The 19,500-nt window shown below is 37.3% G+C and overlaps 1 protein-coding gene across 2 annotated transcripts in view; it reads left to right on the top strand.

Moving 5' to 3' along the window:
• The window catches only part of FAF1 (Fas (TNFRSF6) associated factor 1), a 489,357-nt gene that overhangs the window by 39,706 nt on the left and 430,151 nt on the right, over window positions 1-19,500 (top strand). For both annotated transcript variants that reach the window (XM_010834447.1, XM_010834446.1), the window contains exon 2: window positions 5,396-5,464. In XM_010834447.1, coding sequence (XP_010832749.1) covers window positions 5,396-5,464 — 69 coding nt within the window. The remainder of the gene's footprint in view (window positions 1-5,395; window positions 5,465-19,500) is intronic.

Genomic DNA, 19,500 nt, shown 5'->3' with positions numbered 1-19,500 from the left:
TCGAGCATTACTTTACTAGCATGTGAGATGAGTGCAATTGTGCTGTAGTTTGAGCATTCTTTGGCATTGCCTTTCTTTGGGATTGGAATGAAAACTGACCTTTTCCAGTCCTGTGGCCACTGCTGAGTTTTCCAAATTTGCTGGCATATTGAGTGCAGCGCTTTCACAGCATCATCTTTTAGGAATTGAATTAGCTCAACTGGAATTCCATCACGTCCACTAGCTTTGTTCGTAGTGGTGCTTCCTAAGACCCACCTAACTTCACATTCCAGGATGTCGGGCTCTAGGTGAGTGATCACACCATTGTGATTATCTGGGTCTTTTTTGTACAGTTCTTCTGTGTATTCTTGCCACCTCTTCTTAATATCTTCTACTTCTGTTAGGTCCATACCATTTCTGTCCTTTATCGAGCCCATCTTTTCATGAAATGTTCTCTTGGTATCTCTAATTTTCTTGAAGAGATCTGTAGTCTTTCCCATTTTGTTGTTTTCCTCTATTTCGTTGCATTGATCGCTGAGGAAGGCTTTCTTATCTCTCCTTGCTATTCTTTGGAACTCTGCAGTCAAATGGGTATATCTTTCCTTTTCTCCTTTGCCTCTCACTTCTCTTCTTTTCATAGCTATTTGTAAGGCCTCCTCAGACAGCCATTTTGCTTTTTTGCATTTCTTTTCCCTGGGGATGGTCTTGATTTCTGTCTTCTGTACAATGTCATGAACCTCCCCATGGTTCATCAGGCACTCTGTCTATCAGATCTAGTCCCTTAAATCTATTTCTCACTTCCACTGTATGATCATAAGGGATTTGATTTAGGTCATACCTGAATGATCTAGTGATTTTCCCTACTTCAATTTAAGTATGAATTTGACAATAAAAAGTTCATGATCTGAGCCAAAGTCCACTCCCAGTCTTGTTTTTAGTAGCTTTTATTAGTATTTGGATCCTTTGGATTATTCCTATCTCTTCATGTAGCTTAAAATGAAGATTCCATTTTTAAATGTCTTACTTGTTTTGCTTTTTTATGTTACTTAGGATTTAAGCTGTTCCTTTACCCTCCAGAATTCCCTCTTGATGTTTGTAGTCAGCATTCTCTTCCAAATTCCCCTCCCATCCAGGTTGCCACATAACTTTGAGCAAAGTTCCCTGTATTATACAGTAGGTTTTTGTTGGTTATTCATTTTAAATATAGCAGTGTGTATCTATTGATCCCACACTCTGTAACTATTCCTTCCCTCATCCTTCCCCCTGACAACTATAAGTTTGTTCTCATTAAGTCTGTGAGTCTCTTTCTGTTTTGTAAGTTTATTTGTATCATTTCTTTTTAGGTTCCACATGTAAAGGATGTCAGATGATATTTGTCCTTCTCTGTCTGACTTATTTCATTCAGTATGACAATCTCTAGGTCCATCCATGTTGCTGCAAATGACATTGTTTCATTCTTTTTAATGGCTGAGTAAGAATTATATATATGTACCACATCTTTTTTAGCCATTCCCCTATTAGTGGACATTTAGGTTCCTTCTACGTCTTGGCTATTGTAATCAGTGCTGCAATGAACATTGGGGTGTATGTATCTTTTCGGATCATGTTTTTCTCTGGATATATGCCCAGGAATGGATTGCGGGGTCATATGATAGCTCTGTTTTTAGTTTTTAAGCAACCTCCATACTGTTCTCCATAGTGGCTGTACCAGTTTACATTCCCACCAACAGTATAAGAGGGTTCCCTTCTCTCCACACCCTCTCCAGCCTTTATTGTTTGTGAATTTTTTGATGATAGCCTTTCTGGCTGGTGTGACGTGATATCTCATCGTCACTTTGATTTGCATTTCTCTGATAATTAGTGATATTTGACATCTTCTCATGTTCCTCTTGGCCGTCTCTGTTTCTTCTTTGGAGACATGTCTGTTTTGGTCTTCGTGAGTGGTAGTTCTTAATAAAGTCCATTTTATCAGTTTTTTTGATTGTACTTTTGCATTTGTATCTAAATGTCACAAAGATTTCCTTCTATGTTTTCTTCTAGAATAGCATTAGAAATAGAATGAATCATATATGTAATAAATTTCTTTAGTGTCCACATTAAGAAACAGAAAAAATAAAAGAAACAGGTAAAATAAATTTAAATGTGTTTTATTCAAGCCAATTATTTTTTATAATTTTTTATAATTTCGTTTATTTATTTAGGCTGTGCTGGGTCTTTTTTGTTGTGTGGGCTTTTCTCTAGTTATGGGGAGCAGAAGCTACTCTCTCATTGAGGTGCGTGAGCATCTCATTGCAGTGGCTTCTGTTGTGGGGCACAGGCTCTAGGGCGCATGGGCTTCAGTAGTTGCAGTTCCTAGGCTCTAGAGCACAGAGTCAATAGTTGTGTTGTGTGGGCTTAGCTACTCTGCAGCATGTGGAATATTCTCCAACCAGGGATCTAACCCTGTCTTCTGTATTGGCAGGTGGACTCTTTACCACAGAGCCACCAGGGAAGCCTTTAAGCCAATATACTTTAAATGATTATTTCAACATTTGTTCATTTAGAAAAATTATTAATGAGATACTTCCCATTTTAATCTTTGTATTAAGTCCTTCACTGGTATGTATTTAACACATCTTAACTCAGTTGAACTACATTTCAAGGGCTCACCAGCCATATGTGTGTAGTATCCAACAGCACAAATTTAGAGGCTTTGTAGTTTGGGGTTTTACTTTATGTCTGTTATTTATTTATTTATTTAGATATGTATGTATTTGTTTATTTTCCACTGTATTTGTTACTAATATAAAAAAAGTTAAAATAATTCATTCTCAGTTCTCCAGTGGCTCTTATTCTTCCCTTTTGCCCATACAACTCCGACCTCTTTCCTTAGGGCCAGTTCAAAACTAAATCTGTTCACTGCCATTTGCATGGACATCAGTGAATGCCATGGATGTAGGGAAAGAAGGTTGGGAGTGGGCAACAGTACTGTCTGCGGCTAAGTCACTTCCGTTGTGTCCGACTCTGTGTGACCCCACAGATGGCAGCCCACCAGGCTCCCCTGTCCCTGGGATTCTCCAGGCAAGAACATTGGAGTGGGTTGCCATTTCCTTCTCCAATGCGTGAAAGTGAAGTTGCCCAGTCGTATCCGACCCTCAGCGACCCCATAGGTCGCAGCCTTCCAGGCAGCCTTCCAGGCTCCTCCGCCCATGGGGATTTTCCAGGCAAGAATGCTGGAGTGGGGTGCCAACAGTACTGTCTAGGTTCTACCCAAAGATGGGCCAGGGGGAGATTCACAGAATTCAAGCAAAAGGGCGGGTCACCTCACAGATATGTAATCTTAAGTAAAATGGGCTGAAGAGGACATAAAAGAAAGAGTAATTGAAAGTGAAGTCACTTAGTCGTGTCCGACTCTTCGCAACCTCGTAGACTGTAGCCTACCAGGTTTTTCCGTCCATGGGATTTTCCAGGCAAGAATACTGGAGTAGGTTGCCATTTCCTTCTCCAGGAGATCTTCCCGACCCAGGGATTCTAACCTGGGTATCAAATGGGCCTACCCTGTGTCCTCTTCGACTTCCCTGATGGCTCAGATGGTAAAGCGTCTCCCGCATTGTAGGCAGGCGCTTTACTGTCTGAGCCACCAGGGAAGTCAAAGAGGACACAGGGTAGGCCCATCTGATACTTAGAGGACATCTCTTGGGCCTATGTCAGACCCAAAGAAATTGGCACTGGAAAAATGGGGAGGACCAGAAAGGCAGTCTTGGGTAAAGTTTCATAATTTTTCCGTGTTGGGAGGTGGGGAAAGTCTAGACAGTACAGTGGCCTCACTCAATTGGGGAGAAAAGAGTACTATACTGTTGAAAGTGACAAAGATTATGTGAACACCAAGAAAGGCTATGAGGGGACGCACAGTTTCACAAAGTATACTGACCAGAGACCTTAGTAGTGGGGATCATGCTATTCGTGCAGAAGCAGTGAAACTTAAAAACAGGAGGTATAGCCTTTCAGGGAGTATGACTACCAGTCATTCAAACTTGACCCGGGATTGGACCACCTGGTCGGTTTCACAGAGCAGCTGATACTATTGGGTGTAGGGGTTGTGACATATAAAGAACTTAAAAAACAAGCAGCTAGAAGAAGAGAACTGCTCTACGCCTCTCAGGAATTAAGGGCAACCCTGGAGGCTGGGTGGACAGATGAATAAGAAACAGCACCAAAGAAGTTTCCTGTTCAGTAGTCATTGGCTAGGGGGAGGAGGATCCAGGAGGCAGTTGAACAGAGCAAAGATGGGGTCCTGAAAACGAGTCTCTGGAGGCTCGATCAGAAGTATGTACACTGCACACCAGTGATGAAACACAACTTTGGACCCCAAATGGGGGAGGTGGCCATTGGGAGTGGGTGTCACTGATTGGTTGTTGGAACAGCCCCACACTAGCTATCACAGGACCACAGGGAAGTATATGGCTGGTAGGTTACAGAGGGCTGTGGGAAGGCACAGTCTCACAGAGGAAGTCCATTGATGCCTGGGTGGTAGAAGACAAAGAGTTCAGTCCCCATATGAACAGTGGACCTTTTTGGCAAAGCGTCAGCAGACAGGGCAGTTGAGTCATGTCTTTCATAACCTGGGGTCCATCCTTGGATAGGCAGGTATTCTAAGTAAGAGACCAGCTCGTGAGACTTGGAGGATTTCTCCGCTTTTTGTAAAAGCTTGCCTGGAGGGATCCCTGTGGCCTGGTCCAGGAAAAGGCAGTTCATCATTGGCCCCCTACCAGCTGTGACCACATGAGCCAGATCTGAGGCTTAACCCTTTTCCCTGCCCCAGGGAGGAGATGGGAGACTGAGCAATGGTGGAATCATCGTGAAGAGCTGACTTGGAGTCACCAGGGTTTTCATTGTCATTGTCATGACAGGAGGGCCTCGAAGGTGAGGTAGTCTGATGGGACTTTCAGCCCTCTCCAGGCTCCTCCTGCTCTGGCAGTGAGGGCTGCTGCTGCTGCTGCTTTCCTTTCAGCATTGTGGTTCTGCAGTGGCAGTGGCTGCTAATATTTTGTCTGTTATTATTTTGAGTTAATTTTTGAATAAAGTGCGAAGTATGGATCAAAGTTCATTTTTTTAACACATGATTGTTCATCAGAAGCTGTTTAATAGAAGTTGTCCTGGGGCTATAGAGATGTAGTGATCATCCTGGGCTCCAATCAGCATTTAAACATACTTTATTACTTTATTGTCTTTTACTTCAGTGTAATGTTAAGTTATATTGTAATGAACAATTTTCAGACCATCTGTGTAAAATGCTTAGAAGTGTTAGGCATTTAATGTCTTGGCTTTGTTCACATACCTGTTCAAACTTAAATTGCACATTATGCTGTTTGTTTCTTTCAATGCTAATTAACCTTCATTCTCAAAATTCTATCTAAAATTCTTACTTTGTTTTCAGGCATGTACTGGCATTGAAAACATTGATGAAGCTATTACACTGCTTGAACAAAATAATTGGGACTTAGTGGTAAGTGCTTTTTCTTTTTTACAGCTTTATTGAGATATACTTGAGAAACAACATTGTGTAGGTATAAAGTGTACAGTGTGATGATTTGATGTACATATATATTGCAAACTGGTTACTATAGTAAGGTTAGTTAACACATTGCTCTTTTAGCAACTTTCAACTATATAATACAGTATTGTTAACTATAGTTACCATGCTGTACAGTGGACCCCCAGAACTTATTCGTGTTAAAACTGGAAGTTTATAACCTTTTGACCACCTTTACCCATTCTCCACCCACACCTAGCAACTGTCACTTTATTCTGTTTTTATTATTTGGTTTTCTTTGTAGATTACACATATCAGTGAAATCATGCAGTATTTGTCTTTCACTGTCTGACTTACTTCAAGTGCTTTTTTCTTTATCTGGGCTTCTCTGGTGGCTAGGATGGCAAAGAATCTGCCTGCAATGCAGGAAACGGGGGTTCGATTCCTGGGTCAGAAAGATCCCCTGGAGTAGGAAGTGGCAACCCACTCCAATATTCTTGCCTGGAGAATTCCTTGGACAGAGGAGCCTGGTGCGCTGTAGTCCATAGAGTTGGAAAGAGTTGAATACAACTGAGCAACTAACTCTATCTTGACAATGAAATTTTATCAATTCTGGAATGTCTTTAGCATTACTTACAGGTGGTTTAGCATATCATACATGGTCCATCTATAATTGTAATCTGAATGAGGACAATCTGAATGTCATATATTTAATATGAAGTTCATATTTAGTTCAGTATTAAACTGCTAAATTATTATGAAATCTTAGGTAATTTCAATTATCTTTAAACTTCTCTTACTGTATATTAAGCTTCATTTTCCCCTGTAGTATTGTGGTAGAGATGTTTGGAAGGAGAGGGAAGTCAGACTTGTTGAATGTCTGAATAAGTCTACTTGATGTTTCTCCACTTGGGGTGGAGGTAGGGGGCCTCACTGATGATTACTCTTTTCTAAAGCTATTAAAGAAGTGGCATTGTGCTGTGGCTTTCCTTATGAACTTCAGGCAGTTTATTATAGAAATGGTTTATTTTTTTTTTTTTTTTTGGAGAGGGGTTGGGCAGTAACTCAGAAGGCAAGGCCCAGCGTAGCACTGCACATTGACAAAATTGTATTTTATTTATAATTGCAAAGCAAACTAAAAATAAATTGTACAGTAGTATAGGAACAGTGTTGGTCGTGTTGGGATGACACATATCTCTCAATGCCTTTGAAATCCTAAAGAAGTCTAAATTAGAATTTTGAAGAAATGTTAATTTTCAAAAGTCAAAACTGAAAGTAATAATAGAGGTGAGATTAGATACGTAGGTATGTTCAAGTCCATACACAGATTTATATAATCAACTTAATTATCTATGTGTTTTGTGTAGATTTACCACTATTAATTTATAAAGGATAAATTAATAATCACATTTAATTCCATCATTTAGAGATAGTTATTGTTTAACTTTTTTGTGTATGTTATTCTAGAATGTTTTATTTTAATTTTATGATTTAAATTTTTTTTTTAATGCAAATTAGAGTTTTCTACTTCTACTGTTTTGTAGTCTGAGTTTTTCACTGAATGGGCTATCATGAATGTCTTTCTGTTTGAGTAAATGTGACCATTCATCATTCTCTCTAATGTTTAATGTTTGGCTGATGCTTTATGGTATGGTTATAGCAGAGTAATTTGACCAATCAGTCTTATGCTGTTAGATAGAATTTCTGTGATATTTTGGAATTATATATGTTATAGGATATTCTTTTACATTCATCCTTGTGTATTTAACCTACTGTTTTCCTGGAAGACAGTGAATAAATTCAATTAATAATTTGAATTTCTGGGTCAAATTATGTACATATTTTTAGGCTTTTGGATAATTATAGTTATACTACCTTCCAGACTGGTTGTGCTAATTTAAATTTCTACTGACTTACGTACATTTTTAGGATTGCCTGTTTCATTATCTTATTTTTTCATGTTTTAGCACTTGTCAAAGTTTATAAATATTCTTATGGCCTGACTTCAAAACCATGCTTTCACCACTGTGATTCTGTTAACAAAGCATGATAGAGGTGACATATTCCTGGTTTCTATGTGGTGGAAGGGGGAAAGGACAGTAGCTTATTTGAAATAATATCACCAGGTTTCTTGTCTTGAAACTTCTTTTGCAATAGCAAGAACATTGCTTTATTTAGTATGTATATTTTTAGAGTATCTCTTAGAGAGGCTGATGCAAATTACTGGTTAAGGTTAAAAATCTCACCAAGCCACGCATGCATGGTACTGGAGTAAAGGGAGGTTGTATATTGGGACTAATGGACTCCAGGTCTTTGAAGTAAGAATTTCCATTTTGGGGGAATGGCTATAAGTTCTTTCCTTGTCTGCTTCATATTGGTCTGTTTCATTAGTTTTGAAGGTTAAATTCTTACTGAATCTGGATTTTTTCTCAACCCAATAATCTAGAATATTGCAAGAGGAGAATTTTCCCAGGTAGTTAAATAATTGAATGGTACAGGTATTCTCCATCTGTGAGTTAAAATTTGGAAAAATATTAAAATAGCATTTGGGCTAAAAACACTGATGCTATCTTTCTGCAGAAATGCAATCTCATTCTTTGTTGTGCCCAAACATCCTTTGTTGGGCTATCTTTCACAGTTTTAAACTGGCTTTTTTTTTTGAAATATTTGTCTTAGCTGGCTGTTCTTTGCACATAATCCACTTGTATTCACAGTAAACGATTGCTATGCTGTGTAACTATCTTACTCGTAAGTTCTCATTTACTTTGTTTTTATGTAGAACTTACTTTACATTGTGGTTTTTAAAAAACAAAGCAAGTATTTTGAATAATCCATTACTAGTTCAAACTTTCTTTAGGATGATGAAACTTTTTATGTGGTGTTTTATATATTTTGTCTGTGCATTATATTTTGTGTTTTTAAATTATGATTATCACTGCTTTGTATTTTATGGGCCTTGTGGAAGAGTTTGCATAGTTTAAGTTTTTAACTAAGGACATGTTTGAATTTCAGATTTGCTAAATGTATCGGTAAGACATCTCCAGTGTTTTTGTGCATATTTTACTAGAGATGTGGAAAGGAATGTAAGTTAGGCATCATGGTCTGGAATTGTAATGAAATTTAAAAAGTCCAGTAACAGAAAACTCATTCTGTTGGTGCTGAATGCTTACAGTTTACCCAGATTTATGCTCGATACAATGGAAGCTTAAAAACATGTTAACACTATATGGTGTCTGAAGTGTACTGAGAAATTGATAAAACAGGTGGTCTTTTATACATGCATATTATACTCAGAAATGGGTATAACTTCCTGAAAAAGTAATGATTGCAAATATTGTTGCCATTTTATAGATTTAGACATACAAATAAAAAGGAACTTTATATGAAAGCCCAGTCCTAGCAACTTTAATTATTAGTCACTTTCTCTGATCCTGTACATTATTTTCATTATATAGCTATCCACAGAACAGTGCTTCCAAACCCAATGTTTTAAGTGGCCTACAATTGACTGCTTATTTGGGGGGGCAACTGCAAGTTGGCTTATATATGCTAAATTCTTAAAACAAAATAACATCAACTTTAATAATATTGGTAAGCATCTTGAGATACTGATCTACTTGATGTGAATCCTGTAGTATTACTCCCCGTATTTCTGTCTACCTCAGACTTAGATTTTTCACATTGTCTTGCATTTTTAGTTGAGATTAATGTCATTGCAGTGATTCCTTCTTTGCAGAAAAGTATTTTCAATGTACATCCAGAAAGCTGAATACCTAAAGAAGAATTATTAGCAATGAATTAGAATCTTTTACCAAAGGATTGCCTTCTTACATGGAAGCGTGCTGCATGATCACTATATATTATAAATTATAAATCTGGGCTCCACTATTGACCCACTGCTCATATTCTGTTTTCAGTATAGAAGATTTTGGGCCAATGGAGAGTAGTAGTCAGTGCAGCTTGTGCTTATTTTGAGTAATCAAAATATGAGGCAGCTAACTATCATGGTAAACCCATTGCATTCATCTTGAATCAAGGGCCCTGACTTTCAAACTTCTTGTTACAATTTTATTCAGTGTGGCCTAGGCCAAGTTACTTCTCTCTGAATGTCATATAAAATTAAGGAATTTGGACTAGTTTATACTCAAGATCTCTGAAACATTAAATACTTATGAAGAGTATTTATGTCTTAATTTCTAATAATATTCTATAAAAACAGTCAATTATGAATTATAGTACAAGTAAATATTTTAGTGGAACTTTATAAGTTTGAAACACTTGTGTGTTTTATTTTGATTAATCCTTTTAACAGCTTTTTGACATAAATAATGGACAAGATGCTGTGCTAGTTGTTTCATGGAAGGTCTGTACATATGAAACTCCTTCAGTAAATTAATATTTCCACTGAGCTCTAGGAGATCCAGGGGAAGCTATTTGATGTATACTTAATAAACTAATGCTAAGTGAAATAAAGTACAAGTAAACATTAACCTAGCCATACTTCATTTTAAGTACTCCATGCTCTTTGGAAATAATTTTTGAACTTTGCACTCAGTTTCTGCTCTAATTTGCTGCCTGTGCTGACATAGCTGCTTTGTTGAAGAAAGGCTCTATTCAGAGTGCTTGTATTTATCTTTAACTACATGTCCCAACTTACGGCAAAAGTGAAACAAATCAGCGTGTCCAATTTTGGATCATTACTGAATTTCTAGTCTTCAAAAATAATTTTGTATTAATAGAAGTTTATAGTAAAGACAGTAAATCTAAAGAGTCAAACCCAAGGAAAATTATGCACATAATCTGTCTCATTTTGAGATTCATTGAGGTGCTTTGAGACATTTCCATTCCACCAATTTTCACTTTTGAAGAAATGTGTTTTAATAATTATCCTGAAATGCGATAGAACAATTTCTTCTTCTGCGTTACTCAAGATGTGGCTTAGAGTTCCTCGAATGTGCATTGCTTTGCTACTTTATACAGTGTTATGAACACCTGCAGTTTTATGAATGAACTAGTCTAACCAGTGACATAATGAGTCTCTGTCATCGTCAGAAGCAGCCAAGCATTGAGTGCTGGGCTTCATCAATGGCCACTAGACACTGGCTTATATTTGCACAGATCTTTGCTGTGACAGAAGAGATTTTACTGTGAAGGAGTACCTCGTCATATCAGTTTCTCCTCCTTTGCTGTAGCCTTCTTTGTTTCCCTTGTTTTATGGGACTATAAGCCCTTTAAAATTCTACAGAAGTTTTCAGTTTCTCACTTTGTGATTTGACCATCATCCACCCACCTCTACCTTCTCTTCTTTTATTGAGGGTCGGCTTTGTGCTAGCTATCATGTCAAGTGATTTACGTACATTATTTCATTTAATCTTCCCAGCAGGTAGATACTATCTTTAAGGTGGGTAGGTAGATATTATCTTTATTTTATAGATGAGAAACTGAGGCCCAGTGCTTTATGTAAATTGTTCATGCTCACTCAGCTAATAAGGGATTGTGGTTTTGAACTCGAGTTTCCCCTTTAAAATTTTAATAGCTTTAATATTGTAGTTTTAAGGTTACTAGATTTTCTGTAGTGTGTTAATCTTTTCTGAACTATACTTTTCTTTCTGTCACTCACAGCTTATTTCATGTTGTCAAATGAAAGAGCTTTTGCTATAGTTACATAATGGTAATTTAAATATGTTTATGCTCTGATTTCAAATAGGTTCTAATATTCTGGAGGAAAGGAATTATGTTTCTTATTAATTTTGTTTTAGCACATGGTAGTTGCTTACTAAAATATTTGACTGATATTATTGGTGATGGACAGGGAGGCCTGGCATGCTGCGATTCATGGGGTCGCAAAGAGTCGGACACAACTGAGCGACGATCTGATCTGATTGTTAATATACTTATTTTTAAGTCTATTTTCCATTTCCATTATTTGGATATTGGAAAAGTCTTTGCTATTCAGACTTGTGATTCTTATTGCTGTCAGTCTTCCTTATCTGGCAAACATAAGATTTGAGGAAAGAGGGAGGCCCAGTTACATAAGGTATAGATTGGACTGATTTCATTATCTCACGAATAAAATTTAGATGATTTCTACCTATTGTGGCTTTTTGAGAAATGTTATTCACAAATAAATCCTTTTCTTTGCAAGTTTTTTTCTTGGCATCTCAAAAATAATTTTTTCTCTCCTATTTATTTCTGGTTGTACAATTCTACTGTAAAGGAAGCTCTAATGAAACCTATTTGAAGTTTTTCACAGTTCTTCCTCTCAGGAGAAAACTAAGTGTGATAAAAGATCACTTCTAATTAATGTATAATTAAGTAGGTATGAAAGAATTGTTTTCTGTCTTTCAAAGGAAAACTTGAGTTTTTACAAACATGAAATTCTCAGTTTACAAAACTTACAGTTAATGGTTCACGTTATTAAATCAAAACTGTTTGAGGTCCATGTTTTACCCCAGACTGCAATTTAGCTTTCTGCTTATTTCTTATTGGCTTTTGCTTCATATGTTACTTTTCCTTTGAATGTAATCTAGTTCTAGAACTACTCTATTACATAAGCCAGATATCTCCTGTTTTATAAAACCCATGATAGATAAAAGTTCAGAGGGTTTAAGACTTGGTGAGAATGCAATATGTTAATCACCCAGCAGGAAATGATATGCCCATTGTTAAGTGCAATTTGGAAATGTGGCTTAATATTTATTGATTTCTAGTATTACTTATCTAACCTATGATTTAGAGCACAGGTGTAGAAGAGAGCTGAGTGCCGAAGAATTGATGCTTTTGAACTGTGGTGTTGGAGAAGACTCCTGAGAGTCCCTTGGACTGCAAGGAGATCCAACCAGTCCATTCTGAAGGAGATCAGCTCTGGGATTTCTTTGGAAGGACTGATGCTAACGCTGAAACTCCAGTACTTTGGCCACCTCATGCAACGAGTTGACTCACTGGAAAAGACTCTGATGCTGGGAGGGATTGGGGGCAGGAGGAGAAGGGGACGACAGAGGATGAGATGGCTGGATGGCATCACCGACTCGATGGACGTGAGTCTGAGTGAACTCCGGGAGTTGGTGATGGACAGGGAGGCCTGGCATGCTGTGATTCATGGGGTTGCAAAGAGTCGGACACGACTGAGCAACTGAACTGAACTGAACTGATACTCTTCAAATAGAGCATGTAGTAAGGAGTCCCCTTACTGCTATAAAATTAAGCCAAAGGCTATGACTTAAACATTTAAAAGAAAATAAAAATGTACATGGTTTTGTTTTTAAAGTTGTTCAGTTTAGTTAGATGTAGTTTGATCTTGATATTTTACAAAGCTTGCTAACTTACAAGTTAACTTCATTTGAAAAATGGGTATATTTTCAACGTATTGCCTTGATATTATATTTAATTTATTTCTATTACTGGAAGTGGTTTAAACAAAATATCATTGCAGCAAAATAAGTGGTTTAGTGGTTACACCTGTAAATGTGATGACTTGCTGTTCTTTCTGCTGGTTTCAAGGATTAGCTGACATAAATCAGTGTGTGCTTGGAAAGAAAAAGTAATATGGTATTTTAAATTCCTATCTTTAGAACTTTGTATTTATACTGACAATTTTTAAATAAATTGGTACTTAATGGCTGTATAGTTTCTTAAAAAGTTTAGTTGTATTTCTGTCTTTAAGTAAAATCGTGCTTAAAATGTTCACATAAAAACATTTATAGTTCTTTCCTATGTATCCTGTGGTTCTCATTTTCTTCATTCCCTCATACTTATTTTTCTTATTAAACCTTTTTTTTTCAAGGTGAGAATGCTTAAGATCTACTCGCAACAATTTCATTCTCTTTTAATAATCTATTTTGGCTTTTGTTGTTTGGTTTAGGTTTTAACTTGATATTTTAGTAATTTTTAAATTATATTTTTTGGGGTCCTCATTTAATGCTTCTTTCTCTTGTGGGTAAATTTCTCTCAAACACAGACGACTTGTATGTTTTTAAAAAAATCATAGCCAAGCTTAAACGCTCTCCATAGTAAACAGTGATAAACATAGTTTCATAGTTCCTCAGATATTAAGGTATTCTAAGACTGACTATGCTGTGTGTTTGTTAGTCACAGGTTCTATCCCTGAATTGGGAAGATCCCCTGGAAAAGGAAATGGCAACCCATTCCAGTATTCTTGCCTGTGAAATCACATGGTCAGAGGAGCCTGGCGGTCACAGTCCATGGAGTTGCAAAAGAGTGGGACATGACTTAGAAACTAAACAATTTCATTATGAATGAGTTTCCATAACTCTGGAGCATGTATAACAACGTGAGTAGGGCATGAGAACATCTGAAAATGCTAGGGACTTACGGAAGAGTTGCAGAATAGTGCAGTGTTCTTTATACCCTTTATCAGACTTCTAATGTTAACATCTTACATAAACACAATACAATTGGTATAGTACTATATTTTGGTAATATTATACTGTTGATATAATACTGTTAACTGAACAACAGACTTTATTTGAATATCACTAGATACTCTCTTAATGTACTTTTTTTGGTTCAGTATTAGATCTAAATTCCACAATGCATTTAGATTTCTTGTCTTTCTAGCCCTTTCTAGTCTGTGATCTTTTTTTTCTTTTTTTTATTTATTTATGCATTTTTTTTAATTTAATTTTTTTTTGTGATTTTTTTTTTATGACCATGACACTTTTGGAGACCATGACATTTCAGATATCATGCAATATATTGCTAAGTTTACAGCTGTATGATGTTTCTCATGATAGACTGAGTTTATACATTCTTGGCAAGAATACCACAGATGTAATTTTGTGCCTTTCTCAGTGCAACAGGAGGTACATGATGTTAATGTGTCTTACTGTTGATGGTGTTAATTTTGGCACTTGGTTAAGATGATGTCTCCTAGGTTTCTTCACCTTTGTAATTAGTCAATATCTTGTGAGGAGATACATTGAGACAATACAAATATCTTGTTTTTCACTGAACTTTTGCCCACTAATTTTTTCTCTTCTGTTGATTTATTGTAATCTCTCTTCTGAAATTGTTTTTTAGTAGTTGTTCTAAGTTTTAAAATACAATCTTTAAGCCACCAAAATCTATATTTAAATAATAAGATATTGCTTCATATGTAGTGTGATGATCCTATACCACTGTATTTCCAATTCTTCTCACCTATTTTTTTCTACTGTTGTTCTCGTATAGTTTTGGGCTTCCCTTGTGTCTCAGCTGGTTAAGTGTGCCTGCAATGCAGAAGACCTGGGTTTGATCCCTGGATTGGGAAGATCCCCTGGAGGAGGGAAAGGCTACCCACTCCAGTAGTTTGGCCTGGAGAATTCCATGGACTGTATAGTCCATAGGGATCACAAGAGTCGGACGTGACAAGCGACTTTCACTTTCTCATATATTTTAGTTTTGCATATGCTATAACACATAATATGTTGCTACTGTTTTTCTTCAGATAATTATCTTTTAGAGCAATAAAATATAAAGAAAAATAATAAAATTTTAATTGTATTTGTTTTATTTCTTTCGGTAGGTTTAAGTTTTTATCTGGGATCATACTTCTGCCTGAACTACTTCCTTTATTGTATTGTGGGTTTGCTGGCAATACATTCTCATAAGTTTTTTTTAGTCTGAGAAAGTCTTTGTTTTGTCTCCAGCTTTGAAAGATTCTTTCAGTGGGTATGGAATTCTGGACTGAAAGTTTTTATTTTTTTCCTTACCCTGTACCTTTTTAAAGATGCCATGCTGTTATCTTCTAGTTTGCTTGGTCTCTGGAGAGAAGTCCATTGCTATTTTTATAGTTGTTCCTTTGTATGTAATGTCTTTTTCCTCTCCTGCGGCTGTCAAGATTTTCTTTTTGTTTTTCATCAGTTTGACTATGATCTACCCAAGGGTGTGTGTGTGTGTGTGTGTGTGTGTGTGTATGTGTATGTGTGTGTGTGTGTAGCGTTTGTAATCCAGCTTGATGTTCTTAGATCTGTGACTTTGAAGATTTCTGTAATTCATGTAACATAAAATATATAGTTGAGTGGTATATGGTGTATTCACAGTGTTGTGCAACCACCAGCTCTCTTTAGTTGGTTTTGAAAATTCTTGGTTATTATGTTTTCCTGCTCTTTTCTTTCCTCTCTTCTCCTTCTGTGTTGCATATATTAAATAGTGCGGTTTGGTGTTCTACACATCTTTAATGCTCTGTTCTGTTTTTCCCTATCTTTTTTTTTTTTTTTTATATGTTTCAGTTTGAGTAGTTTCTCTAGACCTGTCTCCAAGTTCATTGATTCTTTCTTTGTGTCAATTTTACTGATAAACTTGTTGAAGATATTCTTCATCTGTTACTGTATTATTATTTTTTAAATTTCTAACATAGCCTCTTCTAACTCTCTCCCTTTTTAACCCCCCCAAATATTTTTTCATGTGATCTTATATGTTGTCCATTTTTCCCATTAAAGCCTTTAATATTTTGATCATAGGCATTTAAATTCCCAGTCAATTTTAGTATCCTATCTAAGTAGGTTTCTTATGATTGCTTGTCACTTGCAAATATGCTTTACATGGCCTTTTGGTATGCTTTGCAATTTTTGTCAAAAGCTGGACATTTTATGTAGGATAGTAGTTGTTCAGTTGCTCAGTCTTGTCCAGCTCTTCATGACACCATGGACTGCAGCACGCCAGGCTTCCTTGTCTTTCACCATCTCCCAGAGCTTGCTGAAACTCATGTCCATCGAGTCAGTGATGCCATCTAACCATCTCATCCTCTGTCGTCTCCTTCTCCTCCTGCTTTCAATCTTGCCCAGCATCAGGGTCTTTTCCAGCAAGTCAGTTCTTCACATCGGGTGGCCAAAGTATTGGAGCTTCAGCTTCAGCATCAGTCCTTCCAGTGAATATTTAGGATTGATTTCCTTTAGAATTGACTGGTTGGATCTCCTTGCAGTCAAAGGGACTCTCAGGAGTCTTCTCCAAGACTCCAATCACAGTTCGAAAGCATCGGTTTTTTGATACTCAGCCTTCCTTATTGTTTAGCTCTCACACCTGTACGTAACTGCTTGAAAAAACCATATGTACGTACTGCTTGAAAAACCATAGCTTTGACTATAAGGACCGTTGTCAGCAAAGTGGTGTCTCTGCTTTTTAGTATAGTACATTGTCTAGATTTGTCATAGCTTTTCTTCAAGGAGCAAGTGTCTTTTAATTTCATGGCTGCAGTCACCATCTGCAGTGATTTTCCCCATCTATTTGCTATGAAGTGATTGAATGGGATGCTATGATCTTAGTTTTTTGAATGCTTAGTTTTAAGCCAGCATTTTCACTCTCCTCTTTCACTTTCCTCAAGAGGCTTTTTAGTTCTTCACTTTATGCCATAGAATAGTGTCATCTGCATATCTGAGGTTATTGATATTTGTTCTGGCAATCTTGATTCCAGCTTGTGCTTCATCCAGCCCAGCATTTTGCGTGATGTACTATGCATAGCGTTAAATAAGCAGGGTAACACTATATAGCCTTGACGTATTCCTTTCACAATTTTGAACCAGTCCATTGTACCATGTCTGGTTCTAACTGTTGCTCCTTGACTTGCGTACAGTTTTCTCAGTAGGCAGGTAAGGTGGTCTGGTATTCCCGTCTGTTGAAGAATTTTCCACACTTGGTTGTGATCCCCATAGTCAAAGGCTTTAGCGTAGTCAATGAAACAGAAGTAGGTGTTTTTCTGGAATTCTCTTGCTTTTTATATGATCCACTGGATGTTGGCAATTTGATCTCTGGTTCCTCTGCCTTTTCTAAATCTAGTTTGAACATCTGAAAGTTCTCAGTTCACATGCTGTTGAAACCTAGCTTGGAGAATTTTGAGCATTACTTTGCTAGCATGTGAAATGAGTGCAGTTGTGCGGTAGTTTAAACATTCTTTGACACTGCCTTTCTTTGGGATTGAAATGAAAGCTGACCTTTTCCAGTCCTTTGGCCACTCCTGAGTTTTCCCAGTGTGCTGGCATATTGAGTGCAGCACTTTCACAGCATCATCTTTTAGGATTTGAAACAGCTCAACTGTAAATCCATCACCTCTTTTAGCTTTGTTCATAGTGATGCTTCCTAAGGCCCACTTGATTTCGCCCTTCAGGATGTCTGGCTCTAGGTGAGTGATCACACCATTGTGGTGTGATCTTTTCTGTATAGTTGTTCTGTGTATTCTTGCCCCTTGTTCTTAATCACTTCTTTTTCTGTTAGGTCTATACTGTTTCTGTCCATTATTGTGCCCATCTTTTCATGAAATATTCCTTTGGGATCCCTAATTTTCTTGAAGAGATCTCTAGTCTTTCCCATTCTGTTGTTTTCCTCTGTTTCTTTGCATTAATCACTTAGGAACATATTTGTTTTTTTAATCTCTTCTTGCTGTTCTTTGGAACTCTACATTCAGATGGGTATATCTTTTCTTTTCTCCTTTGCCTTTTGCTTTTCTTCTTTGCTAAGCTATTTGTAAGGCCTCCTCAGATAACCATTTGTCCTTTTGCATTTCTTTTCTTGAGGATGGTTTTGATCACCACCTCCTGTATAATGTTACAAAACTCCATCCATAGTTCTTCAGGCACTCTATTAGATCTAATCCCTTGAATCTATTTGTCACTTCCACTGCATAATTGTAAGGGATTTGATTTAGGTCATACCTGATTGGTCTAGTGGTTTTCCTTACCCTCTTCCATTTAAGTCTGAGTTTGGCAATAAGGAGTACATTATCTGAGCCACAGTCAGCTCCTGGTCTTGTTTTTGCTGATTGTATGTAGTTTCTCAGTCTTTGACTGCAAATAATATAATCAATCTGATTCGGTATTGACCATCTGGTGATGTCCATGTGTATAGTCGATTCTCGTGTTGTTGGAAGAGAGAGTTTGTTATGACCAGTGCGTTCTCTTGGCAAAACTGTTAGCCTTAGCCCTGCCTCATTTGTATTTCAAGACCAAACTTGCCTGTTACTCCAGGTATCTCTTGACTGCCTACTTTTGCATTCCAGTCCCCTGTGATAAAAGGACATCTTTTTTTGGTGTTAGTTCCAGAAGGTCTATAGGTCATCATAGAACCAGTCAACTTTAGCTTCTTTGGCATTTAGTGGTTGGGGCATAGACTTGGATTTCTATGATGCTGAATGGTTTGCCTTGAAAACAAATAGAGATCATTCTGTTTTGAGATTGCAGCTGAGTACTGCATTTTGGACTCTTGTTGACCATAAGGGCTACTTAATTACTTCTAAGGGATTCTTGCCCACAGGAGTAGATATAATGGTCATCTGAATCAAATTCATCCTTTCTGGTCCATTTTAGTTTACTGATTCCTAAAATGTTGATGTTTACCCTTGCCATGTCCTGTTTGAACATTCCAATTTGCCTTGATTCATGGACCTAACACTCCAGGTTCCTATGCAAAATTATTCTTTACAACATCAGACTTTACTTTCATGACCAGACACATCCATAACTGGGTGTTGTTTTCACTTTGGCTTAGCCTCTTCATACTTTCTGGAGCTATTTCTCTGCTCTTCTCCAGTAGCATATTGAGCACCTGCCAACCTGGGGAGTTAATCTTTAAACGTCATACCTTTTTGCCTTTTCATACTGTTCCTGGGGTTCTCAAGGCAAGAATACTGAAGTGGTTTGGCATTCCCTTCTCCAGTGGACCATGTTTTGTCAGAACATTCCACCATGGCCCATCCATCTTGGGTGGCCCCTACACAGCATTGTTCATAGTTTCATTGAGGCTGTGGTCCATGTGATCAGTTTGGTTAGTTTTCTGTGATTGTGGTTTTCATTCTTTCTGCCCTCTGATGGATGAAGATAAGAGGCTTTTGCAAGCTTCCTGATAAGAGGAACTGGCTGTGGCGAAAACTGGATCTTGCTCTGGTTGGTGAGGCCATGTTCAGTAAGTCTTTAATCCAATTTTCTGCTGATGAGTGGAGCTGTGTTCCTCCCTGTAGTTTGGCCTGAGGCCAAACTGTAGTAGGGGTTGGTGGTAATAGCGACCTCCTTCAAAAGGACTTA

The sequence above is a fragment of the Bison bison genome, unplaced genomic scaffold (assembly GCF_000754665.1).
Source record: "Bison bison bison isolate TAMUID 2011002044 unplaced genomic scaffold, Bison_UMD1.0 scf7180017864033, whole genome shotgun sequence".
NCBI classification, from domain to species: Eukaryota; Metazoa; Chordata; class Mammalia; order Artiodactyla; family Bovidae; genus Bison; species Bison bison.
The sequence above is the reverse complement of the archived record's forward strand: the minus strand, read 5'-3'. Positions and strand labels throughout refer to the sequence as shown.